The sequence below is a fragment of the Desmodus rotundus genome, chromosome 7 (genome assembly GCF_022682495.2).
Source record: "Desmodus rotundus isolate HL8 chromosome 7, HLdesRot8A.1, whole genome shotgun sequence".
In the NCBI taxonomy this organism is placed as follows: Eukaryota; Metazoa; Chordata; class Mammalia; order Chiroptera; family Phyllostomidae; genus Desmodus; species Desmodus rotundus.
In genome coordinates this window covers 127,548,896-127,566,786 of record NC_071393.1, presented here as the reverse complement: position 1 = coordinate 127,566,786, position 17,891 = coordinate 127,548,896, and the positions used below count along the sequence as shown (strand labels likewise).

The window sequence follows — 17,891 nt, the reverse complement described above, 5'->3', positions numbered from 1 at the left end:
TTCTCGCCTACCCCCACTCTCCCCGCCCCTTCTCCCCTCCCTTCTTCCCTTTCTCTTGGGGGGAGGTGGGGATCATGGGAGGTGGTGGTAGTATTTTTAAAACGGCGTGTCTTCCTTCGTATCAGGCCTGCTGAGGGTTGTTTCTCAGAAAGACTCTAGCAGTGCAGGAAGATCCCATGGTGAAGGCAGTGAGACGTGCGGGGGTGAAAGAAGGCCCTGCCCCCGAACAGAGACTCATCACGTCCCTTTTTCTCCTTCCTTCGGTCCTCGTTAAAATGCTGCTTATGCCCACCGGTCGGGGGAACCCTTGCCACGCTTTTTAAACTGTGTGTCACCCGGCCCCCCTCTAATGTGGGTCTTGAGTCACTCCCCCGTGAGCCCTCCCACTGCCTCAGGTCTTCGCTGGGTGGCAGATGGAACCACATGCAGGCACGGTGTCCACACCGGTCCTGATTGGGGGAGGGGGACCATTGGGACCATTGGGGGACCATTCACAGGACAGGTGAACATTGCCAGTACTGGTGATGCGAAGCAGTAAAGAACAGCCTGACCATAGAGCTAGCTGTTCATGGAGGAAAGCCTCCTCTGCCCTTTTCCACCGAAGAAAACTCAGTTTCCTGTTCTGCACAGAGGGTCTGGTGGGAGGTGGAAAGGATGTCTGGGTTCATGGTGATCTTTCGAAGGCCTTCCTGAGAAGCTAAGGTCTCCATATCGTACAGTTTTTGTGAACTGCCTGTAAAGACTTTATCATCATTACTTTTATTTATTTTTCCCCAGACAAAATTGTGTTAAAGAATATCGGTATAACTGATTATTAGTGTAACAAGCCAGATAGCAGTTATTTTAAGACGTATTTTACTACCTTTAGAATGTACTGTGCTACAGAAGTGATCCTTAGCCAGCTCTGCAGAGCACGCGGCATTCAGTTGGGGGTCCGGGTCCAGGTCAGGGTCAGGGTCAGTGCGCTCAGCTCGGCTGACACCTGCTGTCTGTGATATGAGCGTTTTTTTCGGGGGGGGGGGGGCAGGCGGAGGGCGCTGCCCAGGACTGGAGCGTGGAGAACCACGCCTCAGACGGGTCAGGAGGGCTGATCCCAGGTCTTGAGGGTTGAAATACTCACAGCACATGCAACTGCAAAGTATTTACATGACAACTTGGAAATAAGCTTGTTGTTTAAGGACTTCTTGTATCTTCATGACTAAGAGACATTGTTACCACAAGTAGTCTGGTATTGCTGGTCTGTGGAATAAATTGGTTTTAAGCACGTGCTACACTTTTTTAAAACACTCTCTTCTTTTTCTTGAGTGTGCTTTCTTCTATCTCTCTTGTAAGAGTAAACCCTGTAAAGAGGGAGTGTGGTCTTCCCAGGCCCCCTCCCTGAGGAGGCTGCCGAGTGCTCAGCAGCCAGGGCCCAGGCCAGGACGCTGGCCTTGCCCTCTGAGGCTCTCCCGGACACTGTCCTGCCCCTGGTGTGCAAGGCTGTCCCCGGGGCCTGGGCTGGATAATCCTGCAGCTCCTGCCCTTGGTGTGCCCGCCGGAAGCCTGCTCATCCTCTTTGAAGGGTTTCTTACAAAAGCGCTCATTGAGCAAGTTATTGGCTCTCCTTTAAAGTCATTGTTGTTGGCTGCTAACGTGATCCCTTTCCTGTTCCTTGCCCTGTTCACGTTCTGTTCCATGTGGAATTTTGTTGCCACGGAACTAGACCGCAGAGCTGGTGACGTCCAGGTCAGCGAAGCGGGGCCAGGCTTTCACATGCAGGCCTTTTTATTCGTGGGGCGCCAGCCATCTTTAGCTCTGTGCCAGCAAGCACTTACGGCGTCCCCGCCAGGTGTGGGGCACTGTGCCAGGTGTTAGGGACAGTTAGTTGAGATGTGGCTGCATCCTCAAATCTCAGGGTCTGTCCTGTTGAAACCTTCAACCCCCTTTTCCTGAAAAGGTCTTAAAAGCAACAGGACTTCAGGTAACGGGGGCCTGGCAGTGCCCGTTTCCCGTGAGACTGGCCTGCCAGGCTGGCACTGGGAAGTCGCTCTGCTCCTGCGCTTCTCCCTTACCTGGGCCAGGCTTTGTAACCCGGCCTGGAAGTGTCATCCCGTCACTCCTTTGCCATATTCTAGGTCCAGCCCACACTCACGGGTGGGAATCCCACGAGGCAGGAGGAGGAGAGGGGTGGGGACTGCCGTGGAGGTGGCCTCCCACACGAGGTGATTACATTTTCCGTTTGGGGTATGAGTCGTCGACCGACTTCGGGGACTGATGACAGGCGAGGTTGCAAGGATCGGCCCCGCTCCTGCCAGTCAGCACGCACTTTGCCCAGTGACTCAGCGGGTTTGTGCAAGGAGAGTAACCTCCGCGTTTTAAATCTGAACAGGTAGAATTCTTTGAGCCCTTTTGGGACAGTGGAGAGCCCCGGGCCGGGGAGAAGGGCGCCCGAGGCTGGAGAGCATGGATGCACCAGCAGGAGCGCGGCGGCTGGGTGGTCATCACTCCAGGTAAGTGATCACGCTCACACCCACACGCCTCAGCGTGCGTGTGAGTTCTTCTGGAATTGTTTTTACATTTTCAGAAGCATTTGTTTATACAGATAAGCCGTTTATCAGTAGCTTGAGGACGTCGTACAAACGTCAAAGTGTCGAAAGCACACTAAGTAGATGTCCTGGGAGAATAAACTGCTCCTTTCCCTTTAGGGGCGTCCAGCCTGCGGCCGCATGCGGCCCAGGATGCTGTGAATATGGCCCAGCACGAAATTGTACATTTGCTTAAAACATTATGAGATTCTTTTGTGGTTGCGTGTTGCAGTGTATTTAATGGGGGCCCAAGATGCCACGAGGTTGGACACCCCTGTGAGAACCTCTGAAGCGTCCTCATTACGTAATGCTGTGAGGGTTTGAGTTTTGCCCAGAGGAGACATTTTACTTTTCCTTGTGGAGGCTGCTTCTGAAGAACTGATCTTGTGGAACCCTCCCACCCCGTCCCCACTTCAGCGTGTATTTAGGAGGCTTTTACTTTTGTCGGCAATGGCCAGGTCCTTTGGAAAATACTTGCTTTCTAAGGAATACGATTGAATAATTATTAACCAGCCTTTACCCTTTCCAGCAGCACTGCCCGAGAGAAATGTAATTCATGCACGTGGGTAGCCTCACACTTTCTAGAAGCCACGATAAACAAGCAGAAAGAAAACAAGTTAATTTTGATAATGTAGTTTGTTTGATCTGGCATATCAAAACATCAGTATTTCAACGTCTAATCAATATTGAACTAATGAGGTATTTTGCCTTTTTTTCCCCACGAACTCTTTGGAATCTGGTGTGTATTTTCCACGCTCGGCATGTCTGAGCAGACTCGCCGCTTTCGAGGGCCCCAGGGCCACAGACTAAGGGCTGCCGCGTCGGCCAGCGCAGGTGTGCGAGGGTGCGGAACGGCTGCCCTCGCCCCGTTCCAGCGGCAGTGCGCGGGAGGGAGGGCAGTGGTGGGCACCCGGACACTGGCCCCTCACCCAGGCTCGGCCAGCCTCTTGTCCCAGGTCTGTCACCTTGCCAGGCCACGGCGGCTCCTTCATCCAAGACATGGGAACTGGGCTGGCTGTGGTCTGTGTGGCCCGTGCAGCCCCGGGCCGGCGGCCCATCTGCCACCACTTGGACCCGGCCCTTGAGGTGTCGGGGACCATGCTCTGGGCGGTGCTGTCCGGTGACGGCTGGGCCCCACGTGGGCTGTGAGTGTGTTCAGCCTCCCGGACCCGGAGCTGCGGTTCAGGCTCCCTGGTGGTTCCGCACGTGAAGAACCAGAACCTGCAGGCAGAGCAGGAAGTGTCGCACTTCGGCTGCTGCCTCTGCTGCATCTGCACAGCCACACGAAGGGCCCAAAAGGAGCAGGTCTTTCTGGTAGTGCCTCTGCTTCCTTGGAGTGACCGACTCAGCACAGCTGTCTGTTTTCAGGGCTTTTATTTGTGTGAATGAGTGAAGCTCTTGGAGGGCACGGTGCTCACGTTCTGTAGTCCCCACGTTGGACCTCTGTGGGCATGTGGAGTGCTCGTGGCAGTGCCCAGAGGCGGAGTCAGCGTGGCGTCTCTGACGAGGGCGCAGAGGTCCCACGGTGCTCATCGTCGGAGGCGGGTTGGTTTTCTCAGCCAGGTGATACGGGGACCGCAGCCTTGGTGTCTAATGTCACGTTAGGGACGTGTGATGCTGCGTGTAGCCCCTGCAAGCTTTCCAGGCGTTGCCGTCACAGAGTCTTCTGAAGGTGATGTGTTTCTTCCCACCGGACGTGGTGGGTGGCCTCCAGAACACCAGGATGGGAAGCAAGTTGCCAGTTTCTTGTTTCCAGAAAACGAGTTGGTAACAGCTTTTGTTTCCAAGTTCTCTTGTCCTTCCTCACAAGGTTGGCACTTAGAGAGAGTTGGGATTTATCGTGGGTTCCGAGGTGTTCCTTGATAGCGTCGCAGCTTCTTTCTTCTCGTACTGTGTCACTTCTGTTAGTCTGTAATTGTTACGTGTGTGTCAGTTTCAAGCCACACAGTCTTGTAAATTTCTAGTGTAGTACACTCAGCTAGGTCTGACACAGGACGCACTGGAGCCATTTCTCTAATGCTAAGAACTTTCAGCATGATTAAAGGATTACTTTCCATGTAGGTTGCTAGAAGAAGGTGACAATTAAACTTTAGTTTTCTTTGAGAAATTCAGAGGAGTGTTAGAATAGTGAGTTTAAAATGCTAATACACTTATCACTTATTTAAATTCTTTGGGTGTTTTGTTTGTTACTGGTTTACTTTAAAATACTTACAGATTCATAATAAGTTGGAAAGAGATACACGGGGGCCCCCTGCCCCCCACCCCCAGGCAGCACTGCGGCGCGGTGTCCCGGCCAGGGCACGGCACTGGGGAAACCTGCCGAGGTTGCTCAGACCACGTGTGCTCCTCCCTGTCAGACACCGCACAGTTTTGTCTCGTGTGTAGCTGTGTGCAGCCACCGCCGCTGTCTGCACACAGCCGTGTTCCGCCACCGTGCGGCTCCCTCGGGCTGTGCCGTTTCAGCCCTAATCTGTCCCCCATCCCTGTTATGTCACACGTGTTCTACAAATGTGTCATGTCATGGAACGTTTTTAAAGCTGTTTTCTATTGTAAAATATTCATAAAATGTGACACTTCAACCATTTCTAAGTGACAGCTCAGTGACAGTAACCGCGCTCCTGCTGTTGTGGCACCATCCTCCCGTCTGGTCTGCCCCCCTCATTTTCCACTGGCTGTGACTGAAACTCGGCCCCTCTGCCCTCCCAGCCCCCGCAAGCACCCTCTGCGCTCGTCTCCGCGGTCGACTGCTGCAGGGACCTCGCAGAAGGGGGGTTGTAGATCTCTGTTGATTTTGGTGGCTCATTTCACTTCAGGGTTCATCCAGTGTGTAGCTTGTGCCAGCATTTCCTTCCTTTTTAAGGCTGAACAGTGGCACACTGTCGGTGGGCGTCCCACTGTTTATCCTGTCACCTGTCAGTGACGCTGGGCTGCTTCACCTTCTGGCGGTTGTGAGAAATGCAGCTGTGAACGTGGTTGAACAAGCACCTGTGTTGAGTCCCTGAGTTCACTCTTCAGGGCATAGACTGGAAGTGGCGTTGCTGGGTCGCGGTGGCTCTGCGCCCCTCTCTCTGAGGGACCTCTGTGCCGGTTTCTACCCCGGCGGCACCGTTCGCCACCCCCCCACCCGTGCACCAGACTCCGGCTTCTCCACTCTGTGCCCACACTCGTTTGCTGTGTGACCTTTTAAGCTTGGCTTCTTCCACTTACCAGAACTCCCCTGAGGTTGGTCCACACTGGCGCTTGTGTCGGTGGTGGGTCTGTGGTTACCGCTCAGCAGCGTTCCGGGGGCAGCTGCGCCGCAGCCCGTCTGTGCCACTGCCTGTCCTTGGCCGTCGGGGGTGCGGCTGCCGTGGGCACTGGGTCTTGCGTGTAGTTCGTGCTTAGTTTCTACAAGAAACTGCCAGACTTTCCCGAGTGGCCCTACCATTTTACACACCCTGTTTATTTTTAAATACAGAACTTCACAGGTGACCCAGACTTTTCTCCTTTTCCATTCTGCGTGTTCAGAGTTAGGAAACAAAGTGAAATAAAGTGTATCACTGAAGGATAAAGTATATCAATAGAGGAAATCTTGAATTGCCCTTTTCTTTTTAAGAAGTGAGAATAGGTCGTAATCATAAGGCCACTGGCTGAAAGTTCTGATGCCTTAAGAAAATCTGAACCTGTGGTGTCGTTAAATATCATTTAGCCAATTCTAGAGCAGTGTGGTCCCCTAGCCGCGCGTGTCGCTCCCTGTGATTAGTGTGGTAGTGCTGGGAAGCACTCGACTCCATTGGCCAAGCTGTCGGTTTTTCCCAGGACCTTGACTGTGATTAGAGTCCCTCCGTGCCACCGAGGACTCCGGAAGGCTGGGCCGCTCCGGGTCTTCCTCCTCTCGCCATCCCGGGTGCCCACCACAGCAGCCGGCCCGCAGGTTGATTGGGCGTTGATGGAGAGCTGGGTTTTTTCCTGTCTAGACGATGACGACGATGAACCGGAAGACGATGACCAGGAAATCGGAGATAAGACTCTGCCCAGGTGGCAGATCTGGCTGGCCCTGGAGCGGGCCCGGGACCAGAGGCACTGGCGGCCGTGGCGCCCCGATAAGACCAAGAAGCAAACCGAGGACGACTGTGAGGACCCAGAGAGACAGGCAAGTACGCCCCTGGGAGGGGTGCCAGCCGTGCAGCCTCCCCCTGCGCCCCACGCCCACTGGGGTTCGGGTGCCCAGAAGAAGGTGGGTGGGCTCTCTGAGCACCTGCCTGGCGTAGGAGGTGCTGGCCTGGCCCCTGCCTGTGGAAACGTTCCTCTTACTGAAAACCGGGGAGGGATTTCATTGGCTGCGGGTGATGTGGGAGCGTAGAGGCGCTTGACCAGATACAGTTCCTGCCCCTGGACTCTGGGGGAGCTCTCATGGTCACCCCTCTGGCGACTGTCCTCCAGGTGGTTCAGTTACTTTTTCGTATGGAAGCTGGAGGGATCCGGGTTTAAAAGCACGGAGCCACTGTCCTGGGTTCTTTAACTGTCCACTTTCCCCACCCTGCTCTTCCGTCTCCAGAAATGGAACGGATAGGTTCGACTCCACACGACGAGACGGACTGGATGTAGGGGCTGCAGGGGGGCAGGGCGCAGACAGCTTGTCTTGCTGGAGAAGGGACGAGCATTTGCAGCCGGTGGCACCGGGCCTTTCCCTTCCTTGCTTATCTTACTTACTGTTACCATGTGACTCGGTCCCTGCTGCACGAGTGCCAGCAGCCCTGGGAGTTTTACATTAAAATAAGTGAAAAGATTCTGTTCGATACCTGGAATTGACCCGGTGTCACAAGATAAGAGTTCCATTGCCCGGCACGCAGTGTGGTGTGGGTATAGGCTGAGGGTTTTACAGTAGCGAGGCCTGTTAGCTCTGCCCGGTTTGTCGTCTGTGAGCCTCCCCACACGTGGCTCTCCAGGGTGGAGACGGTTGCCTGTTTGCTGCCCTGCTGAGTCACCAGTGCTGGGTGGGCGGATGTTAGGAGGTGAGTCTGGTGGGAGCTCCCGTTCCTGCCCGAAGCTGGAGTGTTCAGGGAGGACTGGGGTCTTTCTGTGGTGTCTAAGGGTTTTACAGAATTCGTCGCCCTTCCAGAAGTCCATTCTCAAGGCTCAGAATCTTGGCAGTTTCCCGGAAGCTCATTTCTGGAGCAAACTGCTGCTGTGAGCAGTTTCTTGTCACTTAGCTTTTTCTCTACGCAAAGCCTGGGAAAGATTTCTGATTAATTGATGGTTTCGATTAGTTGAATCCCAGGTGGTCCCTCTCTGCTGGGAGCCACAAAGACCTATCAGATGAGCAGACTTTGAGACAGAGGGTAGCTTCCGGGGCTTGCACTTTAAAGTTGTTACCCAGAACCGCTGGAGTGCCCACGGTTGGTGTGAGGCGCTTGGAGTGCTCTGAACCCGGTCCCCTGCTCCTGCAGCTCCTTCTTACCTTGCTGCTGCTGCTGCTCTATTTCTGAGCATATTTTTCATTTCCTGAAGCAATTTTGTGCAAAGAAACCACAAAAAAAGTTCTTTTCTCTGTCTTAAAAAAAAAATTTACACTTGTAGCTACAAAGCAATTGTGTGTGCTTTCAGAAGTGAATATGATTCTAGACTTTCCGTGAGTCCGACAGGATACTTTGAAACTTGTTAGCTTCAGCCAGCTCACCGACCTCCCTCCTTCCGAGAACCCCAGAAGTGTGAGCCCCCTGACAGCGTCGCAGGGCCCCCACACTCACCCTGCAGCCCCCACAGCTGCCTGGTGAGGCCTGGCTTGTCTGCATCTTGCAGACAACTTAGCTCTTATCTGTTTAAAATTACATAATGCTGAATCATTATACATTCATATAAAAAGAATTACGGGGAAAATCGTGAAGGCATTTTTGTTTGTTTGCTTCAGTAAACAAATAACCTGAGCTCCAAACAGGTCACTTTATTTCGTCTTTATTGCAGGTGTTGTTTGATGATATTGGACAGTCTCTGATCCGACTCTCCAGCCAAGATCTTCAGTTCCAGCTGATCGCAGCCTTTCTGCAGTTCCTGGGCGTGCCTTCTGGCTTCAGCCTTCCCACCTCCTGCCTTTACCTGGCCATGGATGAGAACAGCATCTTTGATCCCGGACTTTATGACGAAAAGCCATTGACTTTTCTCAACCTTTCGTTTTCCGGCGTGAGCTGTGTCGGCCGCACAGACCACTTGGGCTGCTGGCGCTGGACCAGAGGTCACAAGCGAGAGGGCGAGGAATTCGTCCGCAACATCTTCCACCTGGTGATGCCGCTGTTCTCCGGCAGGGAGCGGTCTCAGCTCTGCTTTTCCTGGTTACGGTACGAGATCGCAAAGGTAACTCCAGCTGCCCCCTCCCCCTCTGTGTTTCTGAATGGAATCGCAGGTGCTTGGTGTTCTTCAGCGTCCTGGGCCATAGCACCTCCTTGCTCAGGGACCCTAAAGGCACCTGGCGTGTGGCTGCCCCTTCTGAGGAGCCATAGTGAAGAGGAACACAGGAGCTGTTTCCTGTGTTGATTCTTGTGTTGCCAGATTCCTGTGATTACATGAGCTGTTAATGTTAAGAGCCAAGCTTAATTAAGGTTAGAGGATTTAGGGGCTTATTAAAATAGATAAAATAAGCTATGTACCCTCCTCTTTTTATCTATGTATCTGCTAGAAATTTGCCAAGGATGGACTCTTCTGCCCTCTGTGGGCCACGGGTGGAATTGAATCTTAGCACCCAAAGTTCTGACACTTGAACTACAGATTGTATTATTAAAATAGTGTTGTCTGATAAAACTGGGTGGCCACCTCTTTTTCAAGAACATTTAGAGTATTGAAGCCTTGTTTGTAGAGGTTTCAGATGAAAAACCTGGGTGTGTTCATTTTGGGATTCCTGTGGCCTCGGTAAAACCCTGCTTTCTCTCCCGGTTCAGAGAGCCCTGGTGCTTAACCAAATGTGGGACTAGGGGAGGAGGCATGAATGCCTTCTGTGGCTTTCTGAGCTCAGCGGGGCTGCTTTCAGTTCAAGGGGCACTTGGAGTCATTCTTTTCTTTCTACCTCTAGGTCATTTGGTGTCTTCACACTAAAAACAAGAAGAGGTTAAAGTCACAAGGAAAGAACTGCAAAAAATTAGCCAAGAATCTCCTTAAGGAGCCAGAAAACCGCAACAATTTTTGCCTCTGGAAGCAGTATGCACATCTGGAATGGTTGCTCGGCAACACAGAGGATGCGAGAAAAGTTTTTGATACGGCACTCAGCATAGCAGGGAGCGGAGAACTGAAGGACCATGAGGTCTGTGAGCTCAGTCTGCTTTATGCTGAGCTGGAGCTGGAGCTGGCGCCTGACCCGAGAGGGGCTGCCACAGCCCGAGCTCTTCACATATTAACCAGGCTGGCCGAGAACAGTCCCTATGGGCCCTATGCCGGGCAAGTCCCAGCCGTCCACATTCTGAAAGCTCGGAAGGCTTATGAACATGCACTGCAGGACTGTTTGGGTGAGAACCGTGTCCCCGATCCACCTGCCACCAATTCCCTTAGCCGCCTCGTTAGTGTGGTTAAATGCTTCATGCTCTTCCAGTATTTGACTGTAGGGATCGATGCCGCTGTGCGGATATACGAGCAGGTGTTTGCGGAACTGAAGGGCTCCGTTGCCCCAGAAGGCCCGGGCCCGGAGGACAGCGCCAGCGCAGGGAGCGTGGGCAGTGCTCTCGAGGCTGTCACACTGATGCACACGAGCCTGCTCAGGTTCCACACGAAAGTCAGCGTCTACCCCCTGGCTCCTCTGCGGCAGGCGCTCTCGGAGGCCCTGAAGTTGTATCCGGGCAACCAGGTTCTTTGGAGGTCATATGTACAGATTCAGAACCAGTCCCACAATGCCAGTAAGACCAGAAGATTCTTCGATGCGATCGCCAGGAATGCAGAACCCTTGGAGCCATGGTTGTTTGCGATTGAAGCTGAGAAAGTGAGGAAAAGACTGGTGGAGACGGTTCAGAGGTAACTACAGATCACCTTGTTCCCGTGTCCGCAGCCTCTGTGGGAAGCTTGCTGCGTCCCCTCCCCGAAGCCTCAGGAGTAGAGGCGAATACGGGCCCGTGCCTGGCACACCTAGGTGGGTGTTTCAGGTTTGACAGGTAGCACGTCGGAAGAGGAGTGCAGGACCTGCAAGTAGCGCGTCTCACGGCAGAGGCTTTGTGCTGTCCTCCTGGGCCGAGCCTGTGCCATCCCAAACGCTGCTTACGGTGCGTGGGTGGCGGCTCTCAGGCCTTCAGGTGTCTGAGATGCTGTAGTGAAAGCATGATGCGTAAGGGCACAGGCTCTGGAGTTGGATTCTGGGTTCAAACCCCAGCTCTTCCATTTACTAGCTTTGTGACCTTGGACAAGTCACTTAACCTCTCTACTAGGTTCCCGAGAAGCGAGGACTTGGTGTGTGACTTGTAGGCAGACTCCCCATGGTGTAGAACCCACAGAACCCAGGACACTGCCTCCCTCCGGCCTCGGAGTGGCCCCATTGTGCCTCTGCTCCATACCCCCAGCACCCACAGACCTGAGAGACAGCCCTGCCCGAGGAGCCCTGACCCAGTTGTGACTGACGTCCGTTAGCACTCACACACGTCTGCCTCCTGCGATGCTGGCGTGAGAACTTGTCTCGGTTACACGAGCCTTCGTCTTGCAGGGTAGATGGCAGAGAGGTCCACGCCACAATTCCTGAGACCGGCTTGACGCACCGGATCAGAGCCCTGTTTGAAAATGCGACCCGGAGTGACCACGGGAGCCACTGCCCCTTACTGTGGAGGATGTATTTGAATTTTTTGGTAAGAAAATATGTAGAGTTTGTGTGTGTGTGCAGAACTCTGAGTGAGAAAGTGCGGGTGTCCAGTAGCCACTGTAAGGCAAGCTGGGGGGGGTCACCTCCTTCACCCTCACACCTTCTTGCAGGCAGGTAATGTCAGGTCTCCCAGGACTTGGGAAGGGGTCCGGGTTGGGTAGGATGACAGGGAGGAGTAGTTGCTGGGCGGTTTGGTGTTGACATGGGTTTGTCTGAGTTGACTTTGTTGAGTTGACAACTTGGAAATGGTCTAAGAGCTTTCGTTTGAAAGAGACTTAAATTCTTGGCCACTGCTCATGAGTTCCCAGGCCCTGATCTGTTATTCAAAGATAAGATCTGTCCAGAACGTGGGTTTTAAGGTAGATATTTCCAAAGCAACTTTGTTTTCACTTAGAAGGACATTGTGGATGAATATGGTGAGACACCGTTTGATTCTGCTCGCGTGTGCACGCGGGCTGAAAGTCGGCTCTCCCTCTGTTAAAGGCTGGGCGTTGGGAGGGGCCTCGTTTGCTGCAGCGCTGCGGCCACGCTGCGGCCACGCTGCGTGCTTTCTTCGAAACAGCCTTCTGGGCCACTCGAGTGTCGTGTTGGCCGAAGGCTGCTCAGTCATACCCAGGTGACCGCCAGTCAGTATCGTCCCTTCAGAAGTCTGCGGCGGTCTGCCTTATGCATAAACCGTGGATAGCTCTGCGTAGTCCCATAGAGCAAATTCTCACAAGTCAGTCAGCGAATGGGAACGTTCCCAGTGGACATGGCCGAGCGGGTGTGAAGAGATGCAGGAGAGAAAGGGGCGAGGACGGGGGTGGGCCTCCCCTGCTTCTTAGACCCCTGACCTCTGACGGGCCTGGGCACTGGGGGAGGATGTCCGGTCTCAGGCCAGCAGCTCATCGGCAGACCCAGGATCGATGGGCACATCCTGGGGCAGACATTGGCATCAAGATGGATTACAGCAACAGTCTATGTGTTTTTAACATTTATCCTGCAGACCCTAAAGCTCAGATTTTATGTTTTGACTCTCTTGTGTGAAATGGAAGCCTCCAGAAGTCCACATGCTGGCGTGGTGTTTGTGGCGTGCTCGGGGCCTGTCAGTCGGAGGTGGCAGTGTGGGCAGCCATCAGGAGGATGGGGTTCCAGGCGAACCTCCGCTCCTGTCGCTGGGCCTCCCCGCAAAGGGGAGATGAGAGGCTTCCTGATGTCTCTAGCGCTGCTGTTCTGTGTGTTTTTCTAAGCAGATAAAAGACCTTCAGATTTAAAAAGGGAGAGCTTGAGAATTTGCCGGTTTAATTTCTCCGGTCTTTCATGAGTAGAGACAGATAAGGTGAGGCGCAAACTTGCGGTATTTTTACTGAGAATCTGCTGAGCCAGGTTTGGTTGGACTGTAGACGGAAAAGTCCTTGTGGACTTGGAAGAAAAGACTGGGCCCGTAGGGAATTTCAGTCTTTGGGAGAGTTTGGCAGTGGAGCAAAGATTAGTTACAGCCGCGACTCCCCCAGCAGCTCCCAAGGCATCTCTGTGGGCTCCTGGAGCTTTGATAAACACAGCCAGAAAACCACATTGGGCCAGAATGCTAGGTGTCGGCTGCGAGTGAGTGCTGGGAGGCGCAGGAGGAGGAGCCGCTGGGCAGGCGTGGTGACAGGGAGAGGCCCGTGGAGGAGGGCCGCTGGTTTGTGTGCACCCGTGCCTCCCGGCCTGCGTGTGCGCACTTCCCTGCCTGTTCACGTCCATGCGGGCACATTCGCTTGTTTTCCACGCCCCCGCAAGAGCGAAGAAATTAGAACTTACTGTCGGTCGTGGAGCCTATGGGGGAGAAGAGGACTTGGACAAACAGTTAAAATTTTCTACTAAGATTGAAACCTAGTTTAAAGTCTGTTTTTTGAGGGGGACTTTCTGCATACCCACTAACACTTGCAGGCAAACTATTTTTGTTGTTTTGGCTAAAATTACAGTTATTTTCAAGATAATTAGAGTTCTTCAGTTTGGTCATCTGCCTACACAATAAGGAGATAAATTTAAGTGTACAAACCAGTTAGCTGATTCCATGGGCCTGATGAGAGAAGTCTTAATACACGGAAAGGGAACAGTGGCATTTTTAACTTGGAATCACTGGATTTTATTTTCTCGAGTGTAATTTCTTTCCACTTGGTTGGCAGCTGGCCGAAGTGAGAATGTATTGAAAGGCTACCGTGTACAAGAGCTGGTGGAAAGGGAAGAACCCTCTTTAGTTCCCCTTTTCAGTGGAGAGGGGCCAGCCCGCTCTTAGGAGGACTCTGATAAAGTGTTCTAGAAATGTAGCTTTTATTTGGGGAGAGTTTGATACCAATTTTGTCACATGACTTTTAAAAAAAAAACTGTATAAGCTCACAGTCACTCAGATTCGTTTATGCTTAAGAGAATCTCAGTTCGCACAAGCTGGAAGACCTTCAGGCTTCTCATTTTCCTGGAGACGATGCTCCCCTGTGCGGAGGAGGCGCACAGATGAGGAGGTGCGGAAATGCCACACACGTGATGAGTAGGCCCCAGACAGCTTCTCCGAACCGAGAGCTGCAACTTGCGTGCTGTCGTCGGAGGCAGGCGGGCAGCTCCCACTCCACACTTCCCTTGTCCCTCTCCCCAGGTCCCTCCCGGCCCCCCGCCCACCCGTGCCAGGAGGGGATTGCACCCAGCTCGGGTCTGGGCAGCTGGCCCACTGCATGTGCCATGGACTATGTCGTCTGTGCACGGGGGTCTTGTTGCCCGAGTCCTTTGTGCGCTGCGTGTGAGGCTTAGTTCTGGAGACCGTCATTGGCAGCATCGGAGGCTTCTGTGGATGGAGACGGAAACCAGCAGCTCTGCCCCTTCGGTAGCTGTGGCTTCAGTTATGTGCCTGGTCCCTGTTAGTGCCCCGAGACATTCCCGATCTGCGTGGGGGACACATTCTTACCCAGTCACGATCCCGTGGGGTCACCGGGTGCATGGGAGTCACCCACTGTTAGATTTCAGCCCTGACTTGGGATTTTTACAAGGAGTTGGGGTTTGTTAGGGCAAGGACATTTAGAAGGTGTGGAAGGAGGATGTAGAGGGCCGGGGTGGAGCTCGAGAACTTGCTTTGCATTTGCGGCTCTGCTGTACTGAGGGAAGAGGGACACCCAGGCCGTGACTTAGAGTACGAAATCTGAATGGAGCAAACCAGCGGGCACCGGCAAGCTTTCACCTGGCCTGGAACCCTTCTTCCCGCACCTGACACAGTGCAGGTGACTCCTGGTGGCCCGCCCATCGTCGCGGAGAGCGGTTCTCACCCGGGTTCCAGGGTTGTCTGGGAGTCCCACAGACACGGTGGTTGGGAATGCGCAGCAGCACAGCCCTCCTTTCTTCTTGAAGAAACGGGGAAAGTCTTGTTTGGTCCGAGTTGTAGGAGGCGACAGTGAAGTATTTTGTCGTGCACAGGGAGGGCAGCTCCCTGGCTCCCGGGGTGCAAATTCGGAGGTCTGGCCTCTGTGCGGCTGAGGCTCACGCAGGGCATGGGACGGGAGTCCCCCAGCCCTGAGACCAGCCCTGTGTCAGGGACACTGGGAGGAGGTGGGGATGGCTGAGCCTTGCCTGAAGCAGGGTTGTCACAGAGGCTGGTCACAGCCCAGAGTGGCAGTGCTGGTGGCTGAGGGAGTTAACCTGGAAAAGGGAAAGGAAGGCTGACCTTGGTAGACAGAGCTCCTGAGGCATAGATGGCATCTGTAGTGCCGTGGCCAGGGTTTCGGGGGGGTTGGTCAATAGCCCTCCATAGCGCCATGCTGGGCACCAAGCACCAGCCACCTGGCAGAGAGACCCAGTGTCTCCCTGAAGGTTCTCCTGTGGGAACGGGAGGCTAGAGGATAGGAGTGGCTGCAAAGTCCATTAACACACTTCAGCTCCGTGAGCTTGGCTTGTGCCCACTAACATCTGCAGACACCCGCCTGTGTGGGGAGCTGCCCAGGTGGGCTGAGGGCCTGGGGGAGCCGCTGAGTGACAGAGCCCTTCCTGGGACAGGGGAGAGGCCCCTGTGGGTGTGTCAGGCAGCTCCGGCTCCCACAGTGGGCGTGGAAGGAGAGTGTGTGTCTGTGGGTTAAGACTAAGGATTTTCTACCTAGAGAGGGTATCGGCCAAATGTCTGCACACTTTCGGATGGGACTTCCTGACGGAGAGCTACTTCCAATTTTACGAATTCAGTAATCCTCAGAGTTTACTGAAAACTCTTAAGGTTGCTTTCAGAAAATGGCAGGTGTTAAAGCAGATGCTTTCTCTGTGTAAAGTCACCATCAGCCTTACCTCACACACACACACCCTCGTTCCAGGCACTGTTAGTAACAAGAGGTGTGTGGGCCCCTGGGAAGGGGAGGAAGACCAGTCGGCAGTGTTGAAGGTCTACACCCTGGTCCTTTTGGTGGAGGGCGCCGACCCCACACAGCAGTGGCCCTGGGAGTGTCACACGGTGCACAGACACCCAGTGGCCACTGTGTGGACGCCCCCAGGCTGGCTGGCTGCGCCCAAGGAGCCCCGTGTGGGGCCGAGCAGAGCTGGTCTCCAGCCTGAGCCTGCCTGTTTCAGTCACCTTTGTGTCCCCCTCCCCCTCAGGTGTCCTTAGGAAATAAGGACAGGAGCAAAGGTGTCTTCTACAAGGCGCTCCAGAATTGTCCTTGGGCAAAGGTAAGTTGTAAAGATCCTGCACCCCCAGATCCCAAGGCCCCCCACCCAAGAGGCGGTGCACCCAGGGTGCCTGGCCTGCACCTGCATCGTTGCAGACAGGGCACGTCCCAGGCCTCTCTCGGTGCGCCAGCGGGCGTGTTGCAGGGGACCGTGGCTGTAGGATGTGGGCTTCCTGGCAGTTGCCGAGTCCAGCCCAGAAGCCACGAGCACTGGGACCAGTGTCCCGAGTTGGCCTTGCAGAGCCCAGGTCAGGTCTTCAGAAACCAAACTAGAGGGGACTGCAGTGCCTGCCAACTACCTCTGGTCCCAGTTTGCACCGACTCCCTCTCCCTGTGCCCTTGAGTGCAGCCCTCTCTGAAGCATGCCCAGGGGTCGTCGAGCGGGTCAGGACAACGAAGGGGCGTGTGCGTTGTGGAGGGACAGCGGGGGCCAGGCTTGCCAGGATGGGCAGTGGCTGGCTGACCAGGGCAGTGGCTCTCCCGGCTCTAGGTGTTGTACATGGACGCTGTGGAGTACTTCCCCGACGAGATGCAGGAGGTCCTGGACCTGATGACCGAGAAGGAGCTCCGGGTGCGCCTGCCGGTGGAGGAGCTGGACCTTCTGCTTGAGGACTAGAGACCCCCTGGGGGATAGGACCATACCTCCCAGGCCGTGTCGCCTGCCCCACGGGAGCCAGGATGTGCAAGAGGAGACGGTACCTGCATGTGTCAGCAGATCTTGAAGTTCCCTTTTCGGTTTGTGTCTGGGTTGTCAGTCTCACCTCTTGTACACTTTTTAGATGTGCGAATGACACAGAAGCTCTCTTGTTCCATATTATATATGTGAATCTGTGTATATATGTATGTAGACAGGAATCGGGTTGCACAATTAACTAACCCTGCTGTGGTTGGTACGTGTTTGTTCTGTTCCTCCTCTGCCTAGCCAGCGCCAGCCCCCACGGGGAAGGTGACCCACTCACATGGCACCCATGGTGGTCCTTGCCTAGTCTTTTACAAGGTAAAGTCCGGGACTCAGCACCAGGATCTTCTCCCCTGGGGCTAGTTAGAGCAGATTTTGTACCTACTTTCAGACCAGCGCAGTGGGGAGTCATGTGAAACTTGCGTTATGGCCTGCACCCAGTGTGTTTAAAGTTTCTTGTTATTCCCTAGTCTGACTCGGTGATGCCTCCGTCTGTGTACCAGCAGCATCACCTGGGAGCTTGTCGGATGTGTGGGCTCTGCCTAGCTCTGCTGAGTCAGAGTCCCCGCTCAGGCAGGACCCCAGGCCCTGCTGTGCCCGGCAGCGTGGAGCACCTTCCTGCAGACCCACCCCTGCCCAGGGGAGCACTGTCTAGGGCAGAGCCTCAGAGCCCACAGGAAGCCGGCTGGCCACGCAGACAGCCGCTGCCCTACTTAACGGCTTCAAGCCAGAACTGCTCAGAAAGGGAAGTGCAAGAATTAGAGAAAAGAGGGAGACGCTCTGGCACTTTCAGAGGCTCTTGAGAAGGATGAGGTTTCTGAACCCAATTGGGGACAAAGGCAGGACTGGTAAGAGATTGTTTACCCGTGACCTTTTGAGATTTCTGTTAGGAAACCCCAGCCTCAGCACCAGGGCTTCTTTCCTGCCCCCAGAACCCACAGCTCCACAGCCCCTCCAGAGAGGAAAGCCCCATTCCCTTCAGAGGCCACAGCCACATGAACGCAGCCTCTGTCGCTAAAGGATCACCAGGGACGGCCAGTGTGTGGTCACAGCCACTTCTTGCCTATCAGCTGCTGGTGAACAGCGGCACCCAGCTCTGGGGGCATGACGTGGGGGCAGCAGGCATTGAAGTCTGCGCTCCTGTGACCACCCAGAAGCTTCCCCGACACCCAGGCCACCCACGGGTGCTG

General features: G+C 54.3%; 1 protein-coding gene across 2 annotated transcripts in view; it reads left to right on the top strand.

Moving 5' to 3' along the window:
- NRDE2 (NRDE-2, necessary for RNA interference, domain containing) overlaps positions 1–17,891 on the top strand; it is a 37,655-nt gene that overhangs the window by 14,579 nt on the left and 5,185 nt on the right. The window contains exons 8-14 of one of the 2 annotated variants that reach the window (XR_008427287.2): positions 2,369–2,489; positions 6,521–6,696; positions 8,508–8,894; positions 9,607–10,535; positions 11,215–11,353; positions 15,952–16,023; positions 16,513–16,757. Coding sequence is in view for 1 of the 2 variants with exons in the window: in XM_024567633.4 (XP_024423401.2) it covers positions 2,369–2,489; positions 6,521–6,696; positions 8,508–8,894; positions 9,607–10,535; positions 11,215–11,353; positions 15,952–16,023; positions 16,513–16,638 (1,950 nt within the window). In the remaining variant the exon portion in view is untranslated. Of the gene's footprint in view, positions 1–2,368; positions 2,490–6,520; positions 6,697–8,507; positions 8,895–9,606; positions 10,536–11,214; positions 11,354–15,951; positions 16,024–16,512; positions 17,784–17,891 lie in introns of those variants that run through there. The other variant, XM_024567633.4, reaches the window with a different exon arrangement.